The sequence below is a fragment of the Macaca mulatta genome, chromosome 8, assembly GCF_049350105.2.
Source record: "Macaca mulatta isolate MMU2019108-1 chromosome 8, T2T-MMU8v2.0, whole genome shotgun sequence".
Taxonomy (NCBI): Eukaryota; Metazoa; Chordata; class Mammalia; order Primates; family Cercopithecidae; genus Macaca; species Macaca mulatta.
The window spans coordinates 9,210,179-9,236,702 of NC_133413.1; the positions used below are offsets into that span (position 1 = coordinate 9,210,179).

Sequence of the window (26,524 nt, forward strand, 5' to 3'; positions counted from 1 at the left end):
CGATCAAGTGGGCTGCATCTTTGGGATGAAAGGCTGGTTCAACATACACAAATCAATAAATGTAATTGATCACATAAACAGAACCAAAGGCAAACACCAGACAATTATTTCAATAGATGAAAAAATGCCTCTGATAAAATTCAACATCCCTTCATGTTAAAAACTCTCAATAAACTAGGTATTGATGGAACATATCTCAAAATAATAAGAGCTATTTCATACAGCCAATATCATATAGAATAGGCAAAAGCTGGAAGCATTCCATTTGAAAACTGGGACAAGACAAGGAAGCCCTCTGTAACCACTTCTATTCAACATAGTATTGGAAGTTCTCGCCAGGGCAATCAGGCAATAGAAAGAAATAAAGGGTGTTCAAATTGGAAGAGAGAAAGTCAACTTGTCTCTGTTTGCAGATGACATGACTTCATATTTAGAAAACCCCATCATGTCAACTGAAAAACTTCTTGAACTGATAAGCAACTTCACCAAGGTCTCAAGATACAAAATCATTGTGCAAAAATCACAAGCATTCCATTACACCAATGATAGTCAAGCAGAGAGCCAAATCAAGAATGAACTCCCATTCACAATTGCTACAAAGAGAGTAAAATACCTAGGAATACAACTAGGAGTATAAGGGATATGAAGGACCTCTTCAAGGACAACTGCAAACCACTGCTCAAGGTAATAAGAGAGGACACAGATGAATGGAAAAACATTCCATCCTCATTAATAGGAAGAATCAATATTGTGAAAATGGCCATACTGCCCAAACATTATAGATTCAGTGCTATCCCCATCAAAATATCATTGACATTTTTCACAGAATTAGAAAGAACTATTTTAAATGTCATATGGAATCAAAGAATACCCCATATAGCCAAGACAATCATAAGCAAAAATAACAAAGCTGGAGGCATTACGCTAACTTCAAACTGTACTAGAAGGCTACGGTACCAAAACAGCAGGCTACTGCTGCCAAAACAGACATATAGACCAATGGAACAGAACAAAGACCTCAGAAATAACACCACACATCTATGACCACCTGACTTTGACAAATCTGACAAAAACAAGCAAGGGAGAAAGGATCTCCTATTCAGTAAATGATGCTGGGAAAACTGGCTTGCCATATACAGAAAACCAAAACTTGACCCCTTCCTTACACCTTATACAAAAATTAACTCAAGATGGATTAAAGACTTAAATGTAAAATCCAAAACCATAAAAACCCTAGAAGAAAACCTAGGCAATACCATTCAGGACACAGGCAAGGGCAAAGACTTCATGACAAAAATGTCAAAAGCAATTGCAACAAAAGCCAAAATTAACAAATCAGATCTAATTAAACTAAAGACCTTCTGCACAGCAAAGAAACTATCATCAGCATGAGCAATCAACCTACAGGATGGGAGAAAATTATTGCAACCTACCCATCTGACAAAGGTCTAATAACAAAAATTGACAAGGAACTTAAACATATTTACAAGCAAAAAAACAACCCCATCAAAAGTGAGCAAAGGATATAAACAGAAACTTATCAAAAGAAGACATTTATCTAACCAACAAATATATTTTTTAAAAGCTCAACAACACTGATCATCAGAGAAGTGAAAATCAAAACTACAATTAGATACCATCTCACGCCCATCAGAATGGTGATTATTGAAAAGTTAAGAAACAATTGATGCTGGTGAGGCTGAGAAGAAACAGGAATGCTTTTACACTGTTGGGGAAACTGTAAATTAGTTCAACCATTGTGGAAGACAGTATGGTGATTCCTCAAGGATCTAGAACCAGAAACACCATTTGACCCAGTAATCCCATTACTGGCTATATACCCAAAGGAATATAAATCATTCCACTATAAAGACACATGCACATGTATGTTTATTGCAGCACTATATACAATAGCAAAGACATGAAACCAACCCAAATGTCCTTCAGTGCTAGATTGGATAAAGAAAATGTGGTACATATACACCATAAAATACTATGCAGTCATAAAAAGGAATGAGATCATGTCTTTTGCAGGCACATGGATGAAGCCATCATACTGAGCAAACTAACACGGTAATAAAAAAAATCAAACACCACATGTTCTCACTAATAAGTGAAAGTTGAACACTGAGAAAACAAGGACACAGTGAGGGGAACAACACACAACACGGCCCACTGGGGGCTGGGGGTGAGGGAAGAGAACTTAGAGGATAAGTCAATAGGTGCAACAAACCACCATGGCAAAGGATACCTACATAACAAACCTGTACGTTCTGCACATGTATCCCATATTTTTTAAATTTAAAAAGAGGAAATACATATGTACATACATACATACATACACACACATACATTCTTCCCGGATCTTCATTCCTGGTAAGCCAAGGAACCTGGAGAAACACCAGAATTCTGTCCCTCTGAAAATGCAGGACAGGTCTACCTTCATCAGCATAAAATTTTGGACCAAATGTAATTGCAGGTCCACCCCACAATGAGTAACTGAAAATTGAGGCAGTATTTCAGATCCTAAAAAACTGATGAATTAATTCGTGACACATTTGGGTTGTTTTTGCCTTTTCCTACTATGAAGAGTGCTAGTAGGAAGAACGGTATACAAATATCTGTTTGATTCTCTGCTTTCAGAATCTTTTGCTTGTTTGTGTGTTTGTTTGTTCCTTCTTGAGACAGGACATCACTCCAGTCAGCCAGGTTTTTCCAGTCTGTAATTTTTGTTGTTTCCTTTTGTCAAGTTATAGAAGATTTTATTTTATTTCTATTGAATTTTAAGGCATTTTTAGATACGTATTAAAACATTATCTCACATGCTGCGTGTTACATTTCATTTATTTTCATCGTCTCTTTTTTATTTAATTATTTTATTTTATTATAGTTTATATTCTAGGGTATATATGCACAATGTGCAGGTTTGTTACATATGTACACATGTGCCATGTTGGTGTGCTGCACCCATTAACTCGTCATATACATTAGGTATATCTCCTAATGCTATCCTTCCCTCCTCCCCCCACCCCACAACAGACCCTGGTGTGTGATATTTGCCTTCCTGTGTCCAGGTGGTCTCATTGTTCAATTCCCACCTATGAGTGAGAACATGCAGTGTTTGGTTTTCTGTTCTTGCAGTAGTTTGCTGAGAATGATGGTTTCCAGCTGCATCCATGTCCCTACAAAGGACGAGAACTCATCCTCTTTTATGGCTGCATAGTATTCCATGGTGTATATGTGCCACATTTTCTTAATCCAGTCTATCATTGATGAACATTTGGGTTGGTTCCAAGTCTTTACTATTGTGAATAGTGACGCAATAAACATACGTGTGCATGTGTCTTTATAGCAGCATGATTTTTAATCCTTTGGGGATATACCCAGTAATGGGATGGCTGGGTCAAATGGTATTTCTAGTTCTACATCCTTGAGGAATCGCCACATTGTTTTCCACAATGGTTAAACTAGTTGACAGTTCCACCAACAGTGTAAAAGTGTTCCTATTTCTCCACATCCTCTCCAGCACCTGTTGTTTCCTGACTTTTTAATGATCGCCATTCTAACTGGTGTGAGATGGTATCAAATTGTGGTCATGATTTGCATTTCTTTGATGGCTAGTGATGATGAGTATTTTTTCATGTGTCTGTTGACTGCATAAATGTCTTCTTTTGAGAAGTGTCTGTTCATATCCTTTGCCCACTTTTTGATGGGGTTGTTTGTTTTTTTCTTGTAAATTTGTTTGAGTTCTTTGTAGGTTCTTGATATTAGCCCTTTGTCAGATGAGTAGATTCCCAAAATTTTCTCCCATTCTGTAGGTTGCCTGTTCATTCTGATGGTAGTTTCTTTTGCTGTGCAGAAGCTCTTTAGTTTAATTAGATCCCATTTGTCAATTTTGGCTTTTGTTGCCATTGCTTTTGCTGTTGTAGACATGAAGTCCTTGTCCATGCTTATGTCCTGAATGGTATCACCTAGGTTTTCTTCTAGGGTTTTTATGGTTTTAGGTCTAACATTTAAGTCTCTAATCCATCTTGAATTAATTTTTGTATAAGGTGTAAGAAAGGGATACAGTTTCAGCTTTCTACTTATGGCTAGCCACTTTTCCCAGCAGCATTTATTAAACAGGGAATCCTTTCTCCATTTCTTGTTTTTGTCAGGTTTGTCAAAGATCAGATGGTTGTAGAAGTGTGGTATTATTTCTGAGGGCTCTGTTCTGTTCCATTGGTCTATAGCTCTGTTTTCATACCAGTACCATGCTGTTTTGGTTACTATAGCTTTGGAGTATAGTTTGAAGTCAGGTAGCATGATGCCTCCAGCTTTGTTCTTTTGACTTAGGATTGTCTTGGCAATGCGGGCTCTTTTTTGGTTCCATATGAAGTTTAAAGTAGTTTTTTCCAATTCTGTGAAGAAAGTCATTGGTAGCTTAATGGGGATGGCACTGAATCTATAAATTACCTTGCGCAGTATGGCCGTTTTCACGATATTGATTCTTCCTATCCGTGAGCATGGAATATATGAAATGTTCTCCCATTTGTTTCTGTCCTCTTTTATTTCATTGAGCAGTGGTTTGTAGTTCTCCTTGAAGAGGTCCTTCACATCCCTTGTAAGTTGGATTCCTAGATAGTTTATTCTCTTTGAAGCAATTGTGAATGGGAGTTCATTCATGATTTGGCTCTCTGTTTGTCTGTTATTGGTGTATAAGAATGCTTGTAATTTTTGCAAATTGATTTTGTATCCTGAGACTTTGCTGAAGTTGCTTATCAGCTTAAGGAGATTTTGGGCTGAGATGATGAGGTTTTCTAAATATACAATCATGTCATCTGCAAACAGGGACAATTTGACTTCCTCTTTTCCTAATTGAATACCCTTTATTTCTTTCTCTTGCCTGGTTTCCCTGGCCAGAAGTTCAACACTATGTTGAATAGGAGTGGTGAGAGAGGGCATCCCTGTCTTGTGCCAGCTTTCAAGGCGAATGCTTCCAGTTTTTGCCTATTCAATATGATATTGGCCGTACGTTTGTCATAAATAGCTCGTACACAATGCATGGGCTTCATCCCTTGCATCCCAGGAATGAAGCCCACTTGACATGGTGGATAAGCTTTTTGATGTGCTGTAGATTTGGTTTGCCAGTATTTTATTGAGGATTTTTGCATGGATGTTCATCAGGGATATTGGTCTAAAATTCTCTTTTTGTTGTTGTTGTCTCTCTGCCAGGCTTTGGTATCAGGATGATGTTGACCTTATAAAATGAGTTAGGGAGGATTCCCTCTTTTTCTATTGATTGGAATAGTTTCAGAAGTAATGGTACCAGCTCCTCCTTGTACCTCTGGTAGAATTCGGCTATGAATCTTTCTGGTCCTGGACTTTTTTGGTTGGTAGGCTATTAATTATTGCCTCAATTTCAGAGCCTGCTATTGGTCTATTCAGGGATTCAACTTCTTTCTGGTTTAGTCTTGGGAGAATGCATGTGTCCAGGAATTTATCCATTTCTTCTAGGTTTCTAGCTTATTTACGTAGAGGGGTTTACAGTATTCTCTGATAGTGGTTTGTATTTCTGTGGGGTCAGTGGTGATATCCCCTTTATCATTTTTTATTGCATCTATTTGATTCTTCTCTCTTTTCTTCTTTATTAGTCTTGCTAGCAGTCTATCAATTTTGTTGATCTTTTCAAAAAACCAGCTTCTGGATTCATTGATTTTTTGAAGGGTTTCTTGTGTCTCTGTCTCCTTCAGTTCTGCTCTGAGCTTAGTTATTTCTTGCCTTCTGCTAGCTTTTGACTGTGTTTGCTCTTGCTTCTCTAGTTCTTTTAATTGTGATATTAGGATGTCAATTTTAGATCTTTCCTGCTTTCTCTTGTGGGCATTTATTGCTATAAATTTTGCTCTACACACCGCTTTAAATGTGTCCAGAGATTCTGGTATGATGTATCTTTGTTCTCATTGGTTTCAAAGAACATCTTTATTTCTGCCTTCATTTCGTTATGTAACCAGTAGTCATTCAGGAGCGGTTTGTTCAGTTTCCATGTAGTTGAGCAGTTTTAATTGAATTTCTTAATCCTGAGTTCTTGTTTGATTGCACTGTGGTCTGAGAGACAGTTTGTTATAATTTCTGTTCTTTTATATTTCCTGAGGAGTGCTTTACTTCCAACTATCTGGTCAATTTTGGAATAAGTGTGATGTGGTGCTGAGAAGAATGTATATTCTGTTGATTTGGGGTGGAGAGTTCTGTAGATGTCTATTAGGTCTGCTTGGTGCAGAGTTAGGTTCAATTCCTGTATATCCTTAACTTTCCATCTCATTGATCTGTCTAATGTTGACAGTGGGGTATTAAAGTCTCCCATTATTATTGTGTGGGAGTCTAAGTCTCTTTGTAAGTCTCTAAGGACTTGCTTTATAAATCTGGGTGCTCATGAATTGGGTGCATATATATTTTGGATAGTTAGCTCTTCTTGTTGAATTGATCCCTTTACGATTATGTAATGGCCTTCTTTGTCTCTTTTGATCTTTGTTGGTTTAAAGTCTGTTTTATCAGTGACTAGGATTGCAACCCCTGCCTTTTTTTGTTTTCCATTTGCTTGGTAGATCTTCCTCCATCCCTTTATTTTGAGCCTATGTGTGTCTCTTCATGTGAGATGGGTCTCCTGAATACAGCAAACTGATGGGTCTTGTCACCACCAGGCCTGCCCTACAAGAGCTCCTGACTCTTTATCCAACTTGCCAGTCTGTGTCTTTTAATTGGAACATTTAGCCCATTTACATTTAGGTTAATATTGTTACATGTGAACTTGATCCTGTCTATTATGATGTTAGCTAGTTATTTTGCTCATTAGTTGATGCAGTTTCTCCCTAGCATCAATAGTCTTTACATTTTGGCATGTTTTTGCAGTGGCTGGTACCGGTTGTTCATTTCCATGTTTAGTGCTTCCTTCAGGAGCTCTTGTAGGGCAGGCCTGGTGGTGACAAAATCTCTCAGCGTTTGCTTGTCTGTAAGGATTTTATTTCACCCTCACTTATGAAACTTAATTTGACTGGATATGAAATTCTGGGTTGAAAATTCTTTTCTTTAAGAATATTGAATATTGTCCCTCCCCCCCCACCCCCTCTTCTGGCTTGTAGAGTTTCTGCCGAGAGATCCACTGTTAGTCTGATGGGCTTCCCTTTGTTGATGGGCTTCCCTTTGTGGGTAATCCGACATTTCTCTCTGGCTGCCCTTAACATTTTTTCCTTCATTTCAACTTTGGTGAATCTGACAATTATGTGTCTTGGAGTTGCTCTTCTAGAGGAGTATCTTTGTGGCGTTCTCTGTATTTCCTGAATTTGAATGTCTGCCTGCCTTGCTAGGTTGGGGGAGTTCTCTTGGATAATACCCTGCAGAGTGTTTTCCAACTTGGTTCCATTCTCCCCATCACTTTCAGGTACACAAATCAGACGTAGATTTTGCCTTTTCCCATAGTCCCATATTTCTTGGAGGCTTTGTTCATTTCTTTTTACTCTTTTTACTCTAAACTTCTCTTCTCACTTCATTTTATTCATTTGATCTTCAATCACTGACACCCTTTCTTCCAGTTGATCGAGTCAATTACTGAAGCTTGTGCATTTTTCACGTAGTTCTCGTGTCATGGTTTTCAGCTCTATCAGGTCATTTAAGGACTTCTCTATATTGGTTATTCTAGTTAGCCATTCGTGAAATCTTTTTTCAAGGTTTTTAGCTTCTTTGCTATGGGTTCGAACTTCCTCCTTCAGCTCAGAGAAGTTTGATCGTCTGAAGCCTTCTTCTCTCAACTCGTCAAAGTCATTCTCTGTTCAGCTTTGTTCCGTTGCTGGAGAGGAGCTGCATTCCTTTGGAGGGGGAGCGGTGCTCAGATTTTTAGAATTTTCAGTTTTCCTGCACTTCTTTTTCCCCATCTTTGTGGTTTTATCTACCTTTGGTCTTTGATGATGTTGATGTACAGATGGGGTTTTGGTGTGGATGTCCTTTCTGCTTGTTTGTTAGTTTTCTTTCTAATAGTCACGACCCTCAGCTGCAGGTCTGTTGGAGTTTGCTTGAGGTCCACTCCAGACCCTGTTTGCCTGGGTGTCAGCAGTGGAGGCTGCAGAAGAGTTAATATTGCTGAACAGCAAATATTTCTGCCTGATCGTTCCCCTGGAAGCTTCGTCTCAAAGGGGTACCTGGTTGTGTGAGGCATGAGATGTCAATCTGCCCCTAGTGGGGGTATCTCCCAGTTAGGCTACTCCAGGGTCAGGGACCCACTTGAGCAGGCAGTCTGTCTGTTCTCAGATCTCAAACTCCGTGTTGGGAGAACCACTACTCTCTTCAAAGCTGTCAGACAGGGACATTTAAATCTGCAGAGGTTTCTGCTGCCTTTTGTTTGGCTATGCTCTGTCCCCAGAGGTGGTGTCTACAGAGGTAGGCAGGCAGGCCTCTTTGAGCTGTGGTGGGCTCCACCCAGTTCGAGCTTCCCTGCCACTTTGTTTACCTACTCAAGCCTCAGCAATGGTGAGCGCCCCTCCCCCAGCCTTGCAGCCTCCTTGCAGTTAGATCTCAGACTGCTGTGCTAGCAATGAGGGAGGTTCTGTGGGCGTGGGACTCTCCAAGCCAGATGCGGGATATAATCTCTTAGTGTGACGTTTGCTGAGACCCTTGGTAAAGGGCAGTGTTAGGGTGGGAGTAACCCAATTTTCCAGGTGTTGTGTATCACGGTTTCCCTTGGCTAGGAAAGGGAATTCCCTTCCCCCTTGCACTTCCTGGGTGAGGTGATGCCTCGCCCTGCTTCAGTTGTCACTCTGTGGGCTGCATTCACTGTTCTGCCCCCACTGTCCAACAATCCCCAGTGAGATGAACCCGGTACCTCAGTTGGAAATGCAAAAATCACCCGTCTCCTGTGTCACTCATGCTGGGAGCTGGAGGTTGGATCTGTTCCTATTCGGCCATCTTGGAACTGCCTCTCATCACTCCTTTAATGAACAAAAGGTTTTAGCTTAGATATCTTCCTGTTTGTCAAGTTTTTCTGATTTTGACTTTTTAAAATATGCTGTCATATACAAGAAACCCTTGGATATAAAATGCCATGAATATTTCTCTTTTCTTGCAGTCATAACTTTGGTGGATGTCATCAATTAATCTCTGGGTTATAGCATGTTTTCTTGAAAGTGGTCCACAGTCTATTTTGGGCATTGAGAATTTCATCAAACTTAAGTGAATGTTTCTACAAATTGAAGGCATAGTCCCATTTGATGCTTTATTATTTGCATATATTGCTTCCACAAGACCATTTCACGCAAAGACTTGCTTGTCCCCACAGCCAGATCATGAATCAATTGGCCAAAAATGGGAAGGTTATCTCTAGAATGTCTATTTGATTCCATTGATCTCTCCATCTTAATTAAGACAGAATATGCTGTGTTAATTACATAACATCACTGCACATTCTCAAATCAGAAAGTGTAGTTCCAACTTCTTGTCATTCAGTTGCTGAATGATCTTATCTCCCAGATGCACATACTTGGAAGTACTTCTCAACACACACACACACACACACATCCAGACACAAAGACACAAATACACGCACAGACACAAAATGTTTAATATGTACACAATTGTTAACTGGCATTGTTTTACATGAAATAAGGCAAATGTGTAGCCCCTGCCCTAACCCAGTTCCACTCCTATCATATTTGCCCATAACACTGATTAGTAAATCTGATTCAACTGTTCTATAATCACAATTTAAGCTATGTCCATTAAATTCCCTGAGGAATGCAAAAGGATACAACCTAAGACACAAAACTTAATTGACTACTGATATTTCATTGGTAAATTGGGTAATTGATGGGTAAATGTAGTGGAACCGGTGGGTGGGCATTAGTTATGGGGTGAAGCAGCAAGATACTTCATTATTAAAAGGTGTTTGAAAGAAATTGAAACACAAGACTGTGTGTATTCAGCTGAAATAAAATTAGAAAACCCTGAAATAAATCTCACTTCAGGTGTAAAAAAAAATGGCATTAGGGGAGATTCTGGGTCAATCTTCCAACTGTGCAAACTGGATCTTGGAAGCAGGATCCCTTTCCTGCAATGAGACTTGTTTATTGGTGGTGGTGTTTCAGTGGAAATGATTTTGGAGAATGGCCCCTTCCTTTTGTGTATCTGCTGATTAGATTTCATGGGAAATCTGGGGTTTTAAACTCTATTTAAATGTTAACATAATTCATTCAAATGGCAAAAAGTCAACAGGTTCTTTGATGTGGAATCATCACAGATCCCTTTCTTCTTAGGTACAGTTATTAAAGTTGACCTACCAGAGTGAAACAATTGTGGAGAATGGCCCCTTCCTTTAGTGTATTTGCTGATTAGATTTAACGGTACATTTATCATTAGGTACAGTGATCAAAGTTGACCTACCCAAGAGTAGAGATGTCCAGGACAGAACTCAGGACTCTGTAGAATCACAGAATCTTGGGTGCAACACTGTTCAAGCACATAAATATGCTCATTCAGAGGGTTTCGGTATGACATGTGTGTGAATTGCAGTGTAATGAGCATGACATGCAGACAGGTTATCAAGTGGACTCACCTCAAATTCAGTTATGGGCATTACAGAACACCGATGCCAAGGTCCTGGATCCAGAGGAAAGAAACTCCAGCGTCCTGTGTAAAGCCATGGCATCTGGATTTCTCATGCTTCTGGGGATCATGCTCCTGAAAACGGTGACTCCTTCCTCCTTGTGGAACATCTTTCTCAGCAGTGTTCATTTCTTCTTCCAGGACTCTGTCTAACAGAAAGGGGAAGCCTTCTGATAGAGCACACCTGATCCATGAAAAGGGAAAGAAAGGAGGCCAAAGGTCACGCTCCCCTCATTCCACCATCCTCCCTAAAATCATCCTGATTTCATGGGCCCCGAGACCGGGGATGCTTCTGTACACCTCGAGGCCTTGGCGCCTGGCCCAAATTCTATTCTCTTTCTCATTATCTGAAAAATTTTAAGAAAATCCCTAGAGCCAGGATCTTTATTCCTAGTAAGCCAAAAGTCCCAAAGAAACACCCAAATTCTGTCCCTCTTAGTTTGGGAAACAAGTCTACCTTCATCAGCATGAAATTTTCCACCAAATGTGGTAACTGCAAGTCCACCACACAATGCTTAACTGGAACTGGAAGCAACATCTCAGATGATGAAAAATAGATGCAAGAATCCCTAAGACAAATGGTTTATTTTTCCCTTTCTTACTAAAACAACTGCCAGTATTAACAATGGTATGCAAATCTCTTTTAGACGCCCTGCTTTTAAATCTCTATGTTTCTTCTTGAGACAGGGACTCACTCCCATCACCCAGGCATTTACAGTGTTTAATTCTGGTTATATGCTATTCTCAAATTTAGAACTTTTTATTTCATCTCTCTCAAATGTTGATCCATTATCACATACATATGAAAATGCCATCTCCCATGCTGTGTGATATGTTGTTTTTATTTTCATCCTTTCTTAAATGAACCAAAGGTTTTAGTTGGCATAGATTGTGATTACTCAAGTTTTCTGATTTCATGATTTCTTAAATTGCCGTCATACGTCCGCAATCACTGGAAATAGAATGTCATGAGTATTTCTCTTTTCTTGCAATCATAAATTCAGGGAATGTCATCATTTGGTATGTCGGTGATTGCATGATTTCCTGAAAGTCTTTCACAGTCTAATTTGTGCACTGAGTATTTCGTCTAACTTCAGTGCATGTTTCCAACACTTGATGCTTTATGATTTGGCTATCTAGCTTCCACAAGAGCATTTCCTGCAAAGGCATGTCTTGTTCCCCACTGGCAAGTCATTTCACTCAGATATAGAATCAATAGGCTGAACATGGAAAGGTTATCAATGGAATATCTATTTGACTGCATGGATCTCTTCTTTGATATTAAGGAAACAAATACGCTGTGTTATTAACTGTACTTCATTGACGATTCTCAAGTCAGAAAGTACAGGTCCGACTTCCTGTCCTTCAATGCCTGAAAGGATGATCGTATCTGCCAAAAGCACATAGTTGGAAGCACATCCCAGCTCAAACACACACACACCCAGACATATAAACACACACAAAGAAACACTCACACGGGCATGATTGTGCATGTCCACAAGCTCACGCAAGCAAACACACACACACAAACACACACACTGTTTTGTAAGTACAGAATTATTCCCTAGCAATGTTTTAAGTAAACTAACGCAAATGTGACACATCAGGAGTCCATGAACACTGGCACACTCACTTCTCTGCAAGGGAGGACCAGGAGATCCAAAGGGAAGAACAAACACAGCAAGAGGGCTGTTTGTGTGCCAGTGATCTCAGGGAAAGTCTCCACCCACACGCAGGAGTGCACGTGCACACACTCACACACACATACACGTACACACACACACCCACAAGCGGGTTCGCGCATGCACACACACACACACACCATCGCATACACAGTCAATCCTACATAAAATAATGAGGAGCCCAGGTTTCTGTCTATACAAGAGGGACAACTGGATAGTGATGGCTGCGTTTCAGGATGAGCCCAGACATGGGAAACATCAAGTTTTGGAGTCGTGAGTCTTCTGAACCTGTGGAGGGATTGTCTGTTTGTTTTCATGGTAGATGACATTCAGTGTGAATTTCTGAATACGACATATTGCGCTGTAGGGTTGCACGTGAGGTTATTGCAGGTGACTGGGTTGACCATTTTCTCTTGGGGTGTGTTTCATTCGTCAGTTGTTGGTGAGCACCAGAAGTTGAAATTGTGCAAACGTGGGACATCTGTGGATCCTTCTCGCCACCTTGAGTAGTGGAAACTGGAACGCATTTGAAGGGAGGGTGTTCTTCTTTTGAACCTGCCTCGCCGTTTTTACATTGCTTGTTGAACGGACCTCAGGCGCCCTAGGACTTGTGCCCTTGGTGGAACCCACAGAATGCTGGAAGCAGACAGACAGACAGACACACTTGCCTATCGAATGCTGTCCATTTCCAATGAATTGAAGTGGAAAATCATCCCACTGGTATGTGAGTCATTTGGAAGTAAGTCGTACTGATAATAAAGGGAATCAAACACAGGAGCGTGTGTGTATTCAACTAAAATAAAATCAGCAAGCACTGAAATAAATCTCATTTCGTGTGTATAAAAATGGCATTTGGGAGATTCCGGGTCAATCGTCCAGCTGCGAAAGGTGCATCTCTGAAGCACAGTCCCTGACCTGCAATGAGACTTGTTCATGCGAGGTGGTGTTGCAGTGGAAATGATTGTGGGAAATGGCCCCTTCCCTTTGTGTATTCGCTGATTGGATTTCAGGCTCCATTTCTCATTCGGTGCAGTGATCCAAGTTGACCAACCCGAGAGTAAAGATGTCCAGGGCATAACTCAGGGCTCCGTACAATCACAGAATCTTGAGTGCAACCCCGCTCAAGCACACAAATGTGCATATTAACAGTGTCTCTGTGTGACGTGTGTGCAAACTACAGTGTGATGAGCATGACTGGCAGACAGGTGATCCATTGGGCTCACCTCAAAATCAGTTATAAGCATGAAAGAACACCGATGCCCAGGTCCCGGCTTCAGACACAACACCCTCCAGCGTCTTGTGTGAAGCCACGGCATCTGGACTGCTCATGCTTCTGGGGATCATTCTCCTGAAAATGGTGGCTCCTTTCTCCCTGTGGAGCAACTCTTTAAGCAGCGCTTCTTTCCTCCCCCAGGACTTTTTTCATCGGGCACGGGAAGCCTTCTGATTGAACACACCTGCCTCACGAAAAGAACGTGGAAAGAAACGGGGCCAAAGGTCACAGTCCTCTCATTCCACCATCCTCCCTAAAATCATCCTGATTTCATGGGCCCTGAGGCCAGGGTGTTTCTTTACACCTCGAGGCCTTGGCGCGGGGCCTAAATTCTGCCTCGTTTCTCACTCTCTAAGACATTTTGACAAAATCCCTGGAGCCAGGATCTTCATTCCTGGTAAGTCAAAGGGCCTGAAGACACACCCAAATTCTGCCCCTCCTAGTTTGGGGAACATGTCTACATTCATCAGCTTTAAATTTTGCACCAAATGTGGGAACTGCCAGTCCACCACACAATGCCTAACTGGAAACGGAGGCAACATCGCAGATACTGAACAATCCATGCAAGAATCCATGAGATAAATGTCTTCTTTGCACCTTTTCCTACTGAAACAAGGGCCAGTAGTAACAATGGTGTACAAACCTCTGTTTCACTCCCTGCTTTTAAATCTCTCTGTTTCTTTCTTCTTGAGACAGGGCGTCTCACTCCCGTCACCCAGGCTTTTCCAGTGTTTAATTCTGGTTGTTTGCTTTTGTCAAATTTAGAACTTTTTATTGCATCTCTCTCAAATGTTGACCCATTATCACATACATATGAAAATGCCATCTCCCATGCTGTGTGATATGTTGTTTTTATTTTCATCCTTTGTTAAAGGAACCGAAGGTTTTAGTTGGCATGGCTTCCGATTATTCAAGTTTCTTGATTTCATGATTTCTTAAATTGCCTTTGTACGTCCGCAACTACTGGAAATAGAATGTCATGAGTATTTCTCTTTTCTTGCAATCACAAATTCGGGGAATGTCATCAATCAGCCTCTCGGTGATTGCATGATTTCCTGCAGGTCTTTCACAATCTAATTTGTGCATTGAGTATTTCATCTAACTTCAATGCATGTTTCCAGCAGTTGATGCTTTATGATTTGGCTATCTAGCTTCCACAAGAGCATTTCCTGCAAAGACTTGTCTTGTTCCCCACTGGCAAGTCATTTCACTCAGATATAGAATCAAGAGGCTGAACATGGAAAGGTTATTGCTGGAATGTCTATTGGATTCCACGGATCCCTACACACACACACACACACACACACACACACACACAGACACAGGTGTACAGTCATTCCTACATAACATAATGTGGTCCTCAGGTTTTTGTCTATGCAAAAGGGACAACTGGTTAGTGATGGCTGCATTTCAAGATGATCCCATATCTAATATGTTGTTGTGGAGTTGTGATTATTCTGATCATGTGAAGGGAATGTCTCTGTGTATGTGTTTTCACAGTAGATGACATGTGTGAATATCTGTATACTACATTTTGAGGTGTAGGTTTCCCCCTCAGGTTACTGGATGGATTTGAATTTATTATTCTGTCTTGGTTTGTTTTGATTAGTCAATTGGTAGGCGAGAGTAGGTGAAATTTTGCTAATGTGGGATATATGTGAATCATTCTTGTGAATGTGAATAATTGAAACTGGGATGCATTTGTAACATTGGAAGGGTGTTCTTATTTTTTACCCCAACTTTTTTTGCATTTGTTTTCAACCGACCTCAGGTGCCCTGGGTAGAACCTAGGTAATTCTTGGAACAGACAAACAGATGCTGCTAATTTTATGGTGTCAGTTTAAGTTTAAAGGGGAAATTTTCTCACCAGTATGTAATTCATTTTCAAATATGTTATACTTATCATAAATGGAATAATACACAATACTCTGAAGTGTATGACTATGAAACTACAGTCAAATTAGAAAGTTCTTAAATAAACTGCATTTCATGAGTAAAGGATGGAATTTTCGGAAATTCTAGATCAACCATCCAGCTGTGAAATCTGTGTCTTTGAAGCAGTATCCCTGTCCTGAGAGTTGTTTTTCTCTGGTGGTACTTCAGTGGAAACTAGTTTGGGGAATAGCCCCTTCACTTTTTATATTTGCTTGTTACTTTTCATTGTAAATCTCTGTTTTTAAACTCTATTTAAATGTTAATAGAATCCATCCCAGTAAAACATAACCAACAGGTCTTTTCATTTCTAATCATCACTGATCAATCTCTTGTTAGTTATGGTGATCAGTTTACTTACCTGAGAGTAAATGACACCTGGGCAGAACACAGGGCTCTATAGAAAAGTACAGAATCTTGAGTTCAACCCTGTCCAAGCATCAAAATGTGTATATTAACAATGTGTCTGTGTGAATTGTGTGTGAAGTAAAGTGAGATTAGTAAAACTTGCAGTAGATTATAAATTTGGCTCACTTTGTAATCAGTGAATGAGCTTTAAAGAATATCAATGACCAGCCTACCCCCCAGAGATAAGAACTTCCAGTGTCTTGTGTGAAACCATGGCATCTGGATTGCTCATGATTCTGAAGATAATTCTGTCCCCATGGTTTCAGAATCACTGCAGGTGGTGGAAACAGATAACACATCAGTCCCTTGCTCTCTCTGTTCTCTTCACTCAGGAAAACTCTCACTGGGACCAAGGAAAATCCTATGGTTTCCTAGGGAGAAGGATTTTTCTCAGGAGAGAAGATGGTGGCTCCTTCCTCCCTGTTGAGCCTCTTCCTCAGGATTGCCCCTTTGTCTCTCCAGGACTCTGTTCATCAGACCCAAGATGCCCCCTGGTTGAGCACATCTGGCCTATGAACAAATAAGGGGAAGGAATGGTTCCAAAGACTGTACTATGCTCACTGTACCATCCTCTCTGAAACTATCCTGACTTCATGAGCCCTGGGTCAGAAGCTGTTTCTTTATACCTCTAGGCTTTGCCTCACAGCCTAAATCCTGCCCCATTTCCTACATCCTGTAAATTTTGACAAAACCTGTAGAGTCTAGATCTTCATTCCTGACAGGCCAAAGGGAGATACACCAGAATTCTGTCCCTCTGAGACTGCAGGACATCTCAGCTTCCATCAACATGAAATTCTGCATCAAATATAGTTACTGCAGGTCCACCTCACAACGAGTAATGGAAGTTGAGACAACATCTCAGACCCTGTACAGTTTTTGGCCAAGCTCATTTAGTTTGGCAATGCTTTTACTCTATAAATCAGTTGTGAAAACACTTAGGATTCATATTATTTAGTCTTTTAATCAGTCTGTTATTATTTTCAATGTATTTACTACACTTTAGCTTAGTATTTCTGATAAACTTGGATGCAAAATTCTCAATATAATAGCGGCAAACCAAATCCAGCAATACATCAAAAAGCTTATCCACCAAGATCAAGTCGGCCTCATCCCTTGGGTGCAAGACTGGTTCAACATATGCAAATCAATTAATGTAATTCACCACATAAACAGAACTAAAGACAAAAACCCCATGATTATTTCAGTTGACTCAGAAGAGGTCTTTGATAAAATTCAACATTCCTTTATGTTAAAAACTCTTATGAAACTAGGTATTGATGGAACATGCCTCAAAATAATAAGAGCCATTTATGACAAACCCACTGTCAATATCATATTGAATAGGCAAAAGCTGGAAGCATTCCATTTGAAATTTGGCACAAGGCAAGATGCCTTCTCTCACCACTCCTATTCAATATAGTGTTGGAAGTTCTGGCCAAGGCAATTAGGCAAGAGAAAGAAATAAAGCATATTCAAACAGGAAAAGAGGAAGTCGAACTGTCTTTTTTTGCATATGACATGATCCTATATCTATAAAATCCCATCACCTCAGCCCAAAAGATTCTTAAGCTACAAGCAACTTCAGCAAAGTCTCAAGATACAAAATCAGTGTGCAAAAATCTCAAGCATTCTTATACACTAACAATAGACAAGAGGAGAGCCAAATCACAAATGAATTCCCATTTACAATTGCTACGAAGAGTATAAAATACCTAGGAATACAGCTAACAAGGCAAGTGAAGGACCTCTTCAAGGAGAACTACAAACCACTACTCAAGGAAATAAGAGAGGACACAAACAAATGGAAAAACATTCCATGATCATGGGTAAGAAGAGTCAATATCATGAAAATGGCCATACTTCCCAAAGTAATTCATAGATTCAATGTTATTCCCATAAACTACCATGGACATTCTTTACAAAATTAGAAAAAACTACTTCAAAATTCATATGGAATGAAAAAAGAGCCCATATACCCAGGACAATCCTAAGCAAAAACAACAAAGCTGGAGGCATCATGCTACCTGACTTCAAACCATATTACAAGGCTACAGTAACCCAAACAGCATGGTAGTGGTACAAAACAGACACACAGACCAATGGAATGGAATAGAGATATCAGAAATAAGACTGCACATCTACAACAATTTTATTTTGGATGAAAACAAGCAATGGGGAAAGGAATCCCTATTTAATAATAAATGGTGCTGGAAATACTGGCTAGACATATGCAGAAAACTGAAACTGGACCCCTTCCTATACAAAAATGAACTGAAAATGGATTAAAGATTTAAATGTAAAACCCAAAACTATAAAAATCCAACCCCATATAAAAGTGGGCAAAAACTGGGCACAGTAGCTCATGCCTGTAATCCCAGAAGTTTGGGAAGGTGAGGTGGGCAGACAACTTGAGGCCAGGAGTTCAAGATCAGCCTGGCCAACCTGGTGAAACTCAGTCTCTACTGAAAATACAATAAATTAGCCGGATGTGGTGGCAGGTGCCTGTAATCCCAACTACTCAGGAGGCTGAGACAGAAGAATCGCCTGAATCTGGGAGGCAGAGGTTGCAGTGACCCGAGATTGTGCTGAACTCCACCCTGGGTGACACAGAAAGACTCTGTCTTAAAAAGTGAAAATAAAAATATTTTTAAAAGTGGGCAAAAGATATGAACAGACACTTCTCAAAAGAAGACATTTATGCAGCCAACAAACATATGAAAAAAAAAAAAAAAGCCCAACGTTACTGATCATTAGAGAAATACAAATCAAAACTACAGTGAGATGCCATCTCATGCCAGTCAGAATGGCAATTATTATAAAGTCAAGAAACAACAGATGCTGGTGAGACTGTGGGGAAACAGGAACACTTTTACACAGTTGGAGCGAATGTAAATTCAACGACTGTGGAAGACAGTGTGGTGATTTTTCAAAGACCTAGAATCAGAAATACCATTTGACCCAGCAATGCCATTACTGGGTATATACCCAAAGGAATATAAATTCTTGTATTATAAAGATACTTGCATGCATATGTTCATTGCCACACTATTCACAATAGCAAAGACATGGAATCAACCCAAATGCCCATCAATGACAGACTGGATACAGAAAATGTGATACATATACACCATGGAATACCATGCAGCCATAAAAAGGAATGAGATCATGTCCTTTGCAGGGACATGGATGAAGCTGGAAGCCATTATTCTCAGCAAACTAATGCAGGAACAGAAAACCAAATACACATGTTCTCACTTATAAGTGGCAGATGAACAATGAGAAAACATAGACACAGGGAGGGGAACAACATACACTGGAGCCTATCTGGGGGTGAGTGGGGAGGGAGTGTATCAGAATAGCTAATGCATGTGGGGCTGAATACCTAGGTTACGGGTTGATAGGTACAGCAAACCACCATGGCACACACTTACCTATGTAACAAACCTGCACGTCCTGCGCATGTATCCTGGAACTTGAAATGAAATAAAATAAAATTTTTTAAAACTTTGTTTTTTCTAAGTCCTGTTTGCAATTTTCAACGTGAACTTTCTAGTAGACATTTATCATATATAGAATTATATAGTTGATTTTTGAACAACCATGGTTCTGCCATTCTTTAAAATGCAAATTCTTTATGAGTGTGTGTGTGTATATGTACACATATGTGTGTATATATATTTGTGTGTATATATGTGTGTGTATATATATGTGTACGTGTGTGTGTGTGTATGTGTGTGTGTGTATATGTGTATGTGTGTGTGTGTGTGTGTATGTGTGTGTGTGTGTATGTGTGGGTATATATATATATATATATAAAATGCTCCTGGTCTTCTGTTTGAGTAGGCTGAGAAGGAGGAGGGGGAGGAGTGGTTGTTCTTGCAGTCTCAGAGGTAGCTAGGTGGAAGAGAATCTTTACAAATGAACACATGAAGTTCTTATTTGTAAGTGTGAGTTAAATAATTGTACACCTGGACATAGAAGTGGAATGACAGACACTAGAGATCTGGAAGGGTGAGAGGGTGGGAGGGGCAAATAATAAACAATGGTTCAGATATCTGGATTCCTTGATCCCAAATGGTGTACAATTATTTCTCTTTAATTTGTGTTCATTTACCAGCAAGTTTGAGAGGAGTGAGCCAAGCTCAGAAAGGCATTCAGCCCTAAAATCGGATGTGCATGGCAATGGGCAGAAGTACCCTCTGCCTTTCTCAGAACAAATCCAAGCTTCCTTTATACCCCTTACCCACAGGAAAGTTATCTTCCAAAATGTATTTCTGCTGGAGGCAAAATGTTTTATATTTTATGAAAAAAAAAACTTGTAACTTGGTAAAACTTAGAAATTAATATTGGAAAAACAGTAGGGCACTCTCTTTGGGACATAATCTTTGAGACACTTCAGCAGCATATACAGCTTGTAATTCATCCTGAGAAAATCCAGACATCATAAACTTGAGAATGTTCATGAGGAATAGAAAAGTACACATTTACTCACATATTTTACATTAAAGTTTATCAAGGGTAGAAATTCAAAAATCTGTTTTACTATGAATGTTCATATGAAAGTACAGACATTCACCTAAATTTTCCTGAAATTATTTAAAAATTAATTTGTCATTGGTAACAGAAACTTCCAAACATCTCCATTTTACAAGTCTCATTATCCATATTTTCTCTAAAATATTCAGAAGTAGAAAACAAAAATATAGATTAAAATAGCTCATATTTTTCAAATTTAAAATAATTGTTCAGTAACTGGGAAGAAAGGTTTACACAAATTGGAAATTCTGTATGTATATAGAAATTAATAAGATGAGAAAATTATGGCAAATAATAGGGGGCTTCAATAAGTTCATGCAAAATAACAATTGTGAAAAAACTATGCACAAACTTTTAGCTTTTGCATCAAAACACACATATACTAGTTTATTTTAACTTTTTTTTTTTTTTTTGAGACAGGGTTTCACTCCCCTCACCGAGGTTGCAGTGCAGTGGAGCAATCTTGGCTCAAAGTAACCTCTGCTTCCCAGGCTGAAGCAATTCTCCTGCCTCAGCCTTCCAAGTAGCTGGGACCTTGTCTGGCTAATTTTTGTATTTTTTGTAGAGGCTAATTTTTGTATTTTCTGTCGAGGCAGGGTTTCGCCATGTTGCCCAACCTCCCAAAGTGCAGGGATTACAGGCATGAGCCACCATGCCTGGCCCTGTTTTAACATATCTGAATAGGATTTAAAACATCAGTCTGAAAAGAGCCACATGAATTCTGCCAAACTTGAATTCTGCCAAACCTGAAACAAGAACAAACATCAAAATTATGGTGAAGCTGGGGTACAAAAAACGGTGAAATAAATTATTCTTTATGAAAAGTCTATGGGAAAATGACCTGAAGGATCAGTCGTTTACAAACGGATACCTTATTCTAAGAAGAGATAAGACAATGTTGAAGATGAAGCCCACAGAGGAGGGGCATCCATTCCAATTTTTGAGAGAAAAAAAAAATGTTTCTATGCCCTAATTGAGGAGGACTGACAATTAACAAGAGATATTATAGCCAACACCACAGACATCTCAATTGGTTCAGCTTACACAATACTGACTATAACGTGAAAGTTGAGAAACTTTACATTTGATGAGTCCCGAATACCCTTGTGCCTAGATCAGCTGTGGACAAAAGCAGAGCTATTAGTGACTATTTTGAACAAGCTGAATCAAGATCCTGAAGCATTATTTTGAAGAATTATAACAGGGAGTGAAACTGGCTTTATCAATAGGATCCTGAAGGCAAAGCACAATTAAAGCAATGGCTACCAAGAGGTAGAAGTGGTCCAGTCAAAGCAAAAGCAAACTTCTCAAAAGCAAAAGCCATAGAGGTTTTGGGGATGCTCAAGGCATTTTGCTTGTTGACATTCTGTAGGATCAAAGCACCATAATATCTGCTTAGTAGGAGAGTTCTTAGAGAAAATTAGCAAATACTTTTGCAGAAAAGTGCCCTGTAAAGCTTCACTAGAGAGTCCCTCTGCACCACAACAACACTTCTGTTCCTTCCTCTCATCAAACACCGGTAATTTTGCAAGAGCTTTCATGGGAAATTATTAGGCATCAACATTACAGTCCTGATTTGGTTTCTTCTGACCTTATTTTTCCTAATCTTTTTTTTTTTTTTTGAGACCGAGTCTCGCTCTGTCGCCGGGGCTGGAGCGCAGTGGCCGGATCTCAGCTCACTGCAAGCTCCGCCTCCCGGGTTTACGCCATTCTCCTGCCTCAGCCTCCTGTGTAGCTGGGACTACAGGCGCCCGCCACCTCGCCCGGCTAGTTTTTTGTATTTTTTTAGTACAGACGGGGTTTCACCGTGTTCGCCAGGATGGTCTCGATCTCCTGACCTCGTGATCCGCCCGTCTCGGCCTCCCAAAGTGCTGGGATTACAGGCTTGAGCCACTGCGCCCGGCCATTTTTCCTAATCTTAAAATAACTGTAAAGGGCACCCATTTTTCTTTAGTTAATAGTAGAAGACTGCATTGACATGGTTAAATTCCCATGACCCTCAGTTCTTTAGCAATGGACTGAATGGTTGGGATCATCCTTTAATGCAGTGTCTTGACCTCAGTAGAGATTATATTGAGAAATAAAGTTGATATTTATATTTTTATTTTTAATTCCAGTTTTCACTGACATTTTTAAATCCTTTCACAATTCACGTTTGTCTCAAAGGTATTTAAATTTAGAAATCATATCAAGTGAGGTTGGTGCCACAATGGCCGAATAGGAACAGCTCCAGCCTCTAGCTGCCAGCGTGAGCAACACAGAAGATGGGTGATTTCTGCATTTCCAACTGAGGTACCAGGTTCATCTCACTGGGGCATGTTGGACAGTTGGAGCAGGACAGTGGGTGCAGCCCAACGAGTGAGAGCCAAAGCAGGGCAAGGCATCACCTCACCTAGGAAGCGCAAGGGGGAAGGGAATTCCTTTTCCTAGCCAAGGGAAACTGTGACACACAACACCTGGAAAATTGGGTCACTCCCACCCAATACTGTGCTTTACCAAGGGTCTTAGCAAACGGCACACCAGGAGATTATATCCCACGCCTGGCTCAGAGGGTCCCAAGCCCACAGAGCCTCTCTCATTGCTAGCACAGCAGTATGAGATCTAACTGCAAGGCGGCAGCGAGGCTGGGGGAGGGGCACCCACCATTGCTGAGGCTTAAGTAGGTAAACAAAGCAGCCAGGAAGCTCGAACTGGGTGGAGCCCACTGCAGCTCAAGGAGGCCTGCCTGCCTCTGTAGACTCCACCTCTGGGGACAGGGCATAGCTAAACAAAAAGCAGGAGAAACCTCTGCAGATGTAAATGTCCCTCTCTGACAGCTTCGAAGAGAGTAGTGATTCTCCCAGCGTGGAGGTTGGGATCTGAGAACCGACAGACTGCCTGCTCAAGTGGGTCCCTGACCCCCAAGTAGCCTAACTGGAGAGCCTAACTGGGAGTAGCCTAACTGGAGTGGACCTCAAGCAAACTCCAACAGAACTGCAGCTGAGGGTCCTGACTGTTAGAAGGAAAACTAACAAACAGAAAGGACATCCACACCAAAACCTCATCCATACATCACCATCATCAAAGACCAAAGGTAGATAAAACCACAAAGATGGGGATAAAGCATGCAGAAAAGCTCAAAATTCAAAAAATCAGAGCACCTCTCCCCCTCCAAAGGAACGCAGCTCCTCGCCAGCAACAGAACAAAGCTGGACGGAGAATGACTTTGACAAGTTGAGAGAGGAAGGCTTCAGTTGATCAAACTTCTCAGAGCTAAAGGAGGAAATACGAACCCAGCACAAAGAAACTAAAAACCTTGAAAAAAGATTTGACGAATGGATAACTAGAATAACCAATGCAGAGAAGTCCATAAACGACCTGATAGAGATGAAAACCATGACACAAGACCTACATGACAAATGCACAAGCTTCAGTAACCGACTCGTTCAACTGGAAGAAAGAGTATCAGAGATTGAAGATCAAATGAATGAAATGAAGCGAGAAGAGAAGTTTAGAGAAGAAAGAGTAAAAAGAAATGAACAAAGCCTCCAAGAAATATGGGATTATGTGAAAAGACCAAATCTACATCTGATTGGTGTACCTGAAAGTGACGGGGAGAATGGAACCAAGTTGGAAAACACTCTGCAGGATATTATCCAGGAGAACTTCCCCAACCTAGCAAGGCAGGCCGACATTCAAATTCAGGAAATACAGAGGACACCACAAAGATACTCCTCAAGAAGAGCAACTCCAAAACACATAATTGTCAGATTCACCAAAGTTGAAATGAAGGAAAAAATGTTAAGGGCAGCCAGAGAGAAAGGTCGCATTACCCACAAAGGGAAGCCCATCAGACTAACAGCAGATCTCTTGGCAGAAACTCTACAAGCCAGAAGAGAGTGGGGGCCAATATTCAACATTCTTAAAGAATTTTCAAACCAGAATTTCATATCCAGCCAACTAAGTTTCATAAGTGAAGGAGAAATAAAATCCTTTACAGACAAGCAAATGCTGAGAGATTCTGTCACCACCAGGCCTGCCCTACAAGAGTTCCTGAATGAAGTACTAAACATAGAAAGGAACAACCAGTACTAGCCATTGCAAAAACATGCCAAAATGTAAAGACCATAGATGCTAGGAAGAAACTGCATCAACTAACGAGCAAAATAACCAGCTAACATCATAATGACAGGATCAAGTTCACACATAACAATACTAACCTTAAATGTAAATGGGTTAAATGCTCCAATTAAAAGACACAGACTGGCAAATTGGATAAAGAGTCAAGACCCATCAGTTTGCTGTATTCAGGAGACCCATCTCACGTGCAGAGACACACATAGGCTCAAAATAAAGGGATGGAGGAAGATCTACCAAGCAAATGGAAAACAAAAAAACGGCAGGGGTTGCAATCCTAGTCTCTGATAAAACAGACATTAAACCACAAAGATCAAAAGAGACAAAGAATGTCAATATATAATGATAAAGGGATCAATTCAACAAGAAGAGTTAACTACCCTAAATATATATGCACCCAATACAGGAGCATCCAGATTCATAAAACAAGGCCTTTGAGACTTACAAAGAGACTTAGACTCCCACACAATAATAGTGGGAGAATTTAACACCCCACTGTCAACATTGGACAGATCAACAAGACAGAAAGTTAACAAGGATATCCAGGAATTGAACTCAACTCTGCACCAAGCGGACCTAATAGACTTCTACAGAACTCTCCACCCCAAATCAACAGAATATACAGTCTTCTCAGCACCACATTGCACTTATTCCAAAATTGACCACATAGTTGGAAGTAAAGCACCCCTCAGCAAGTGTAAAAGAACAGAAATTATAACAAACAGTCTCTCAGACCACAGTGCAATCAAACTAGAACTCAGGACTAAGAAACTCAATCAAAACCACTCAACTACATGGAAACTGAACAACTTGCTCTTGAATGACTACTGGGTACATAATGAAATGAAGGCAGAAATAAAGATATTCTTTGAAACCAATGAGAACAAAGATACAACATACCAGAATCTCTGGGACACATTTAAAGCAGTGTGTAGAGGGAAATTTAAAGCACTAAATTCTCACAAGACAAAGCAGGAAAGATCTAAAATTGACACCCTAACATCACAATTAAAAGAACTAGAGAAGCAAGAGCAAACACATTCAAAAGCCAGCAGAAGGCAAGAAATAACTAAGATCAGAGCAGAACTGAAGGAGAGACACAAAAAACCCTTGAAAAAATCAATGAATCCAGGAGCTGGTTTTTTGAAAAGATCAGCAAAATTGATAGACCACTAGCAAGACTAACAAAGAAAAGCAGAGAGAAAAATCAAATAGATGCAATAAAAAATGATAAAGGGGATATCACCACTGACCCCACAGAAATACAAACTACCATCAGAGAATACTATAAACACTTCTACACAAATAAACTAGAAAACGTAGAAGAAATGGATAAATTCCTGGACACATACACTCTCCCAAGACTAAACCAGGAAGAAGTTGAATCCCTGAAGAAACCAATAGCAGGCTCTGAAATTGAGGCAATAATTAATAGCCTACTAACCAAAAAAAGTCCAGAACCAGACAGATTCACAGCTGAATTCTACCAGAGGTACAAAGAGGAGCTGGTACCATTCCTTCTGAAACCATTCCAATCAATAGAAAAAGAGGGAATCCTCCCTAACTCATTTTATGAGGCCAACATCATCCTGATACCAAAGGCTGGCAGAGACACAACAAAACAAGAGAACTTTAGACCAATATCCCTGATGAACATTGACACAAAAATCCTCAATAAAATACTGGCTAACCAAATCCAGCAGCACATCAAAAAGCTTATCCACCATGATCAGGTGGGCTTCATCCCTGGGATGCAAGGCTGGTTCAACATATGCAAATCAATAAACGTAATCCAGCATATAAACAGAACCAAAGACAAAAACCACATGATTATCTCAATAGATGGAGAAAAGGTCTTTGACAAAATTCAACAACCCTTCATGCTAAAAATTCTCAATAAATTCAGTATTGATGGAACGTATCTCAAAATAATAAGAGCTAATCATGACAAACC

General features: G+C 40.1%; 1 protein-coding gene and 1 long non-coding RNA gene across 5 annotated transcripts in view; both read right to left on the bottom strand.

The window, feature by feature from the left end:
* The window catches only part of LOC114680170 (SH3 domain and tetratricopeptide repeat-containing protein 1-like), a 131,242-nt gene that overhangs the window by 95,067 nt on the left and 9,651 nt on the right, over window positions 1-26,524 (bottom strand). For 3 of the 4 annotated variants that reach the window (XM_077942953.1, XM_077942957.1, XM_077942952.1), the window contains one exon: window positions 10,574-10,807. Coding sequence is in view for 1 of the 4 variants with exons in the window: in XM_077942952.1 (XP_077799078.1) it covers window positions 10,574-10,666 (93 nt within the window). In the remaining 3 variants the exon portion in view is untranslated. Of the gene's footprint in view, window positions 1-8,848; window positions 8,955-10,573; window positions 10,808-26,524 lie in introns of all 4 variants that reach the window. The other variant, XM_077942954.1, reaches the window with a different exon arrangement.
* On the bottom strand, window positions 2,875-8,954 carry LOC144330675 (uncharacterized). The gene is made up of 2 exons (XR_013397042.1): window positions 7,651-8,954; window positions 2,875-3,983 (listed from the first exon to the last, which is right to left on the bottom strand). It is a non-coding gene; the product is annotated as an uncharacterized LOC144330675 (long non-coding RNA).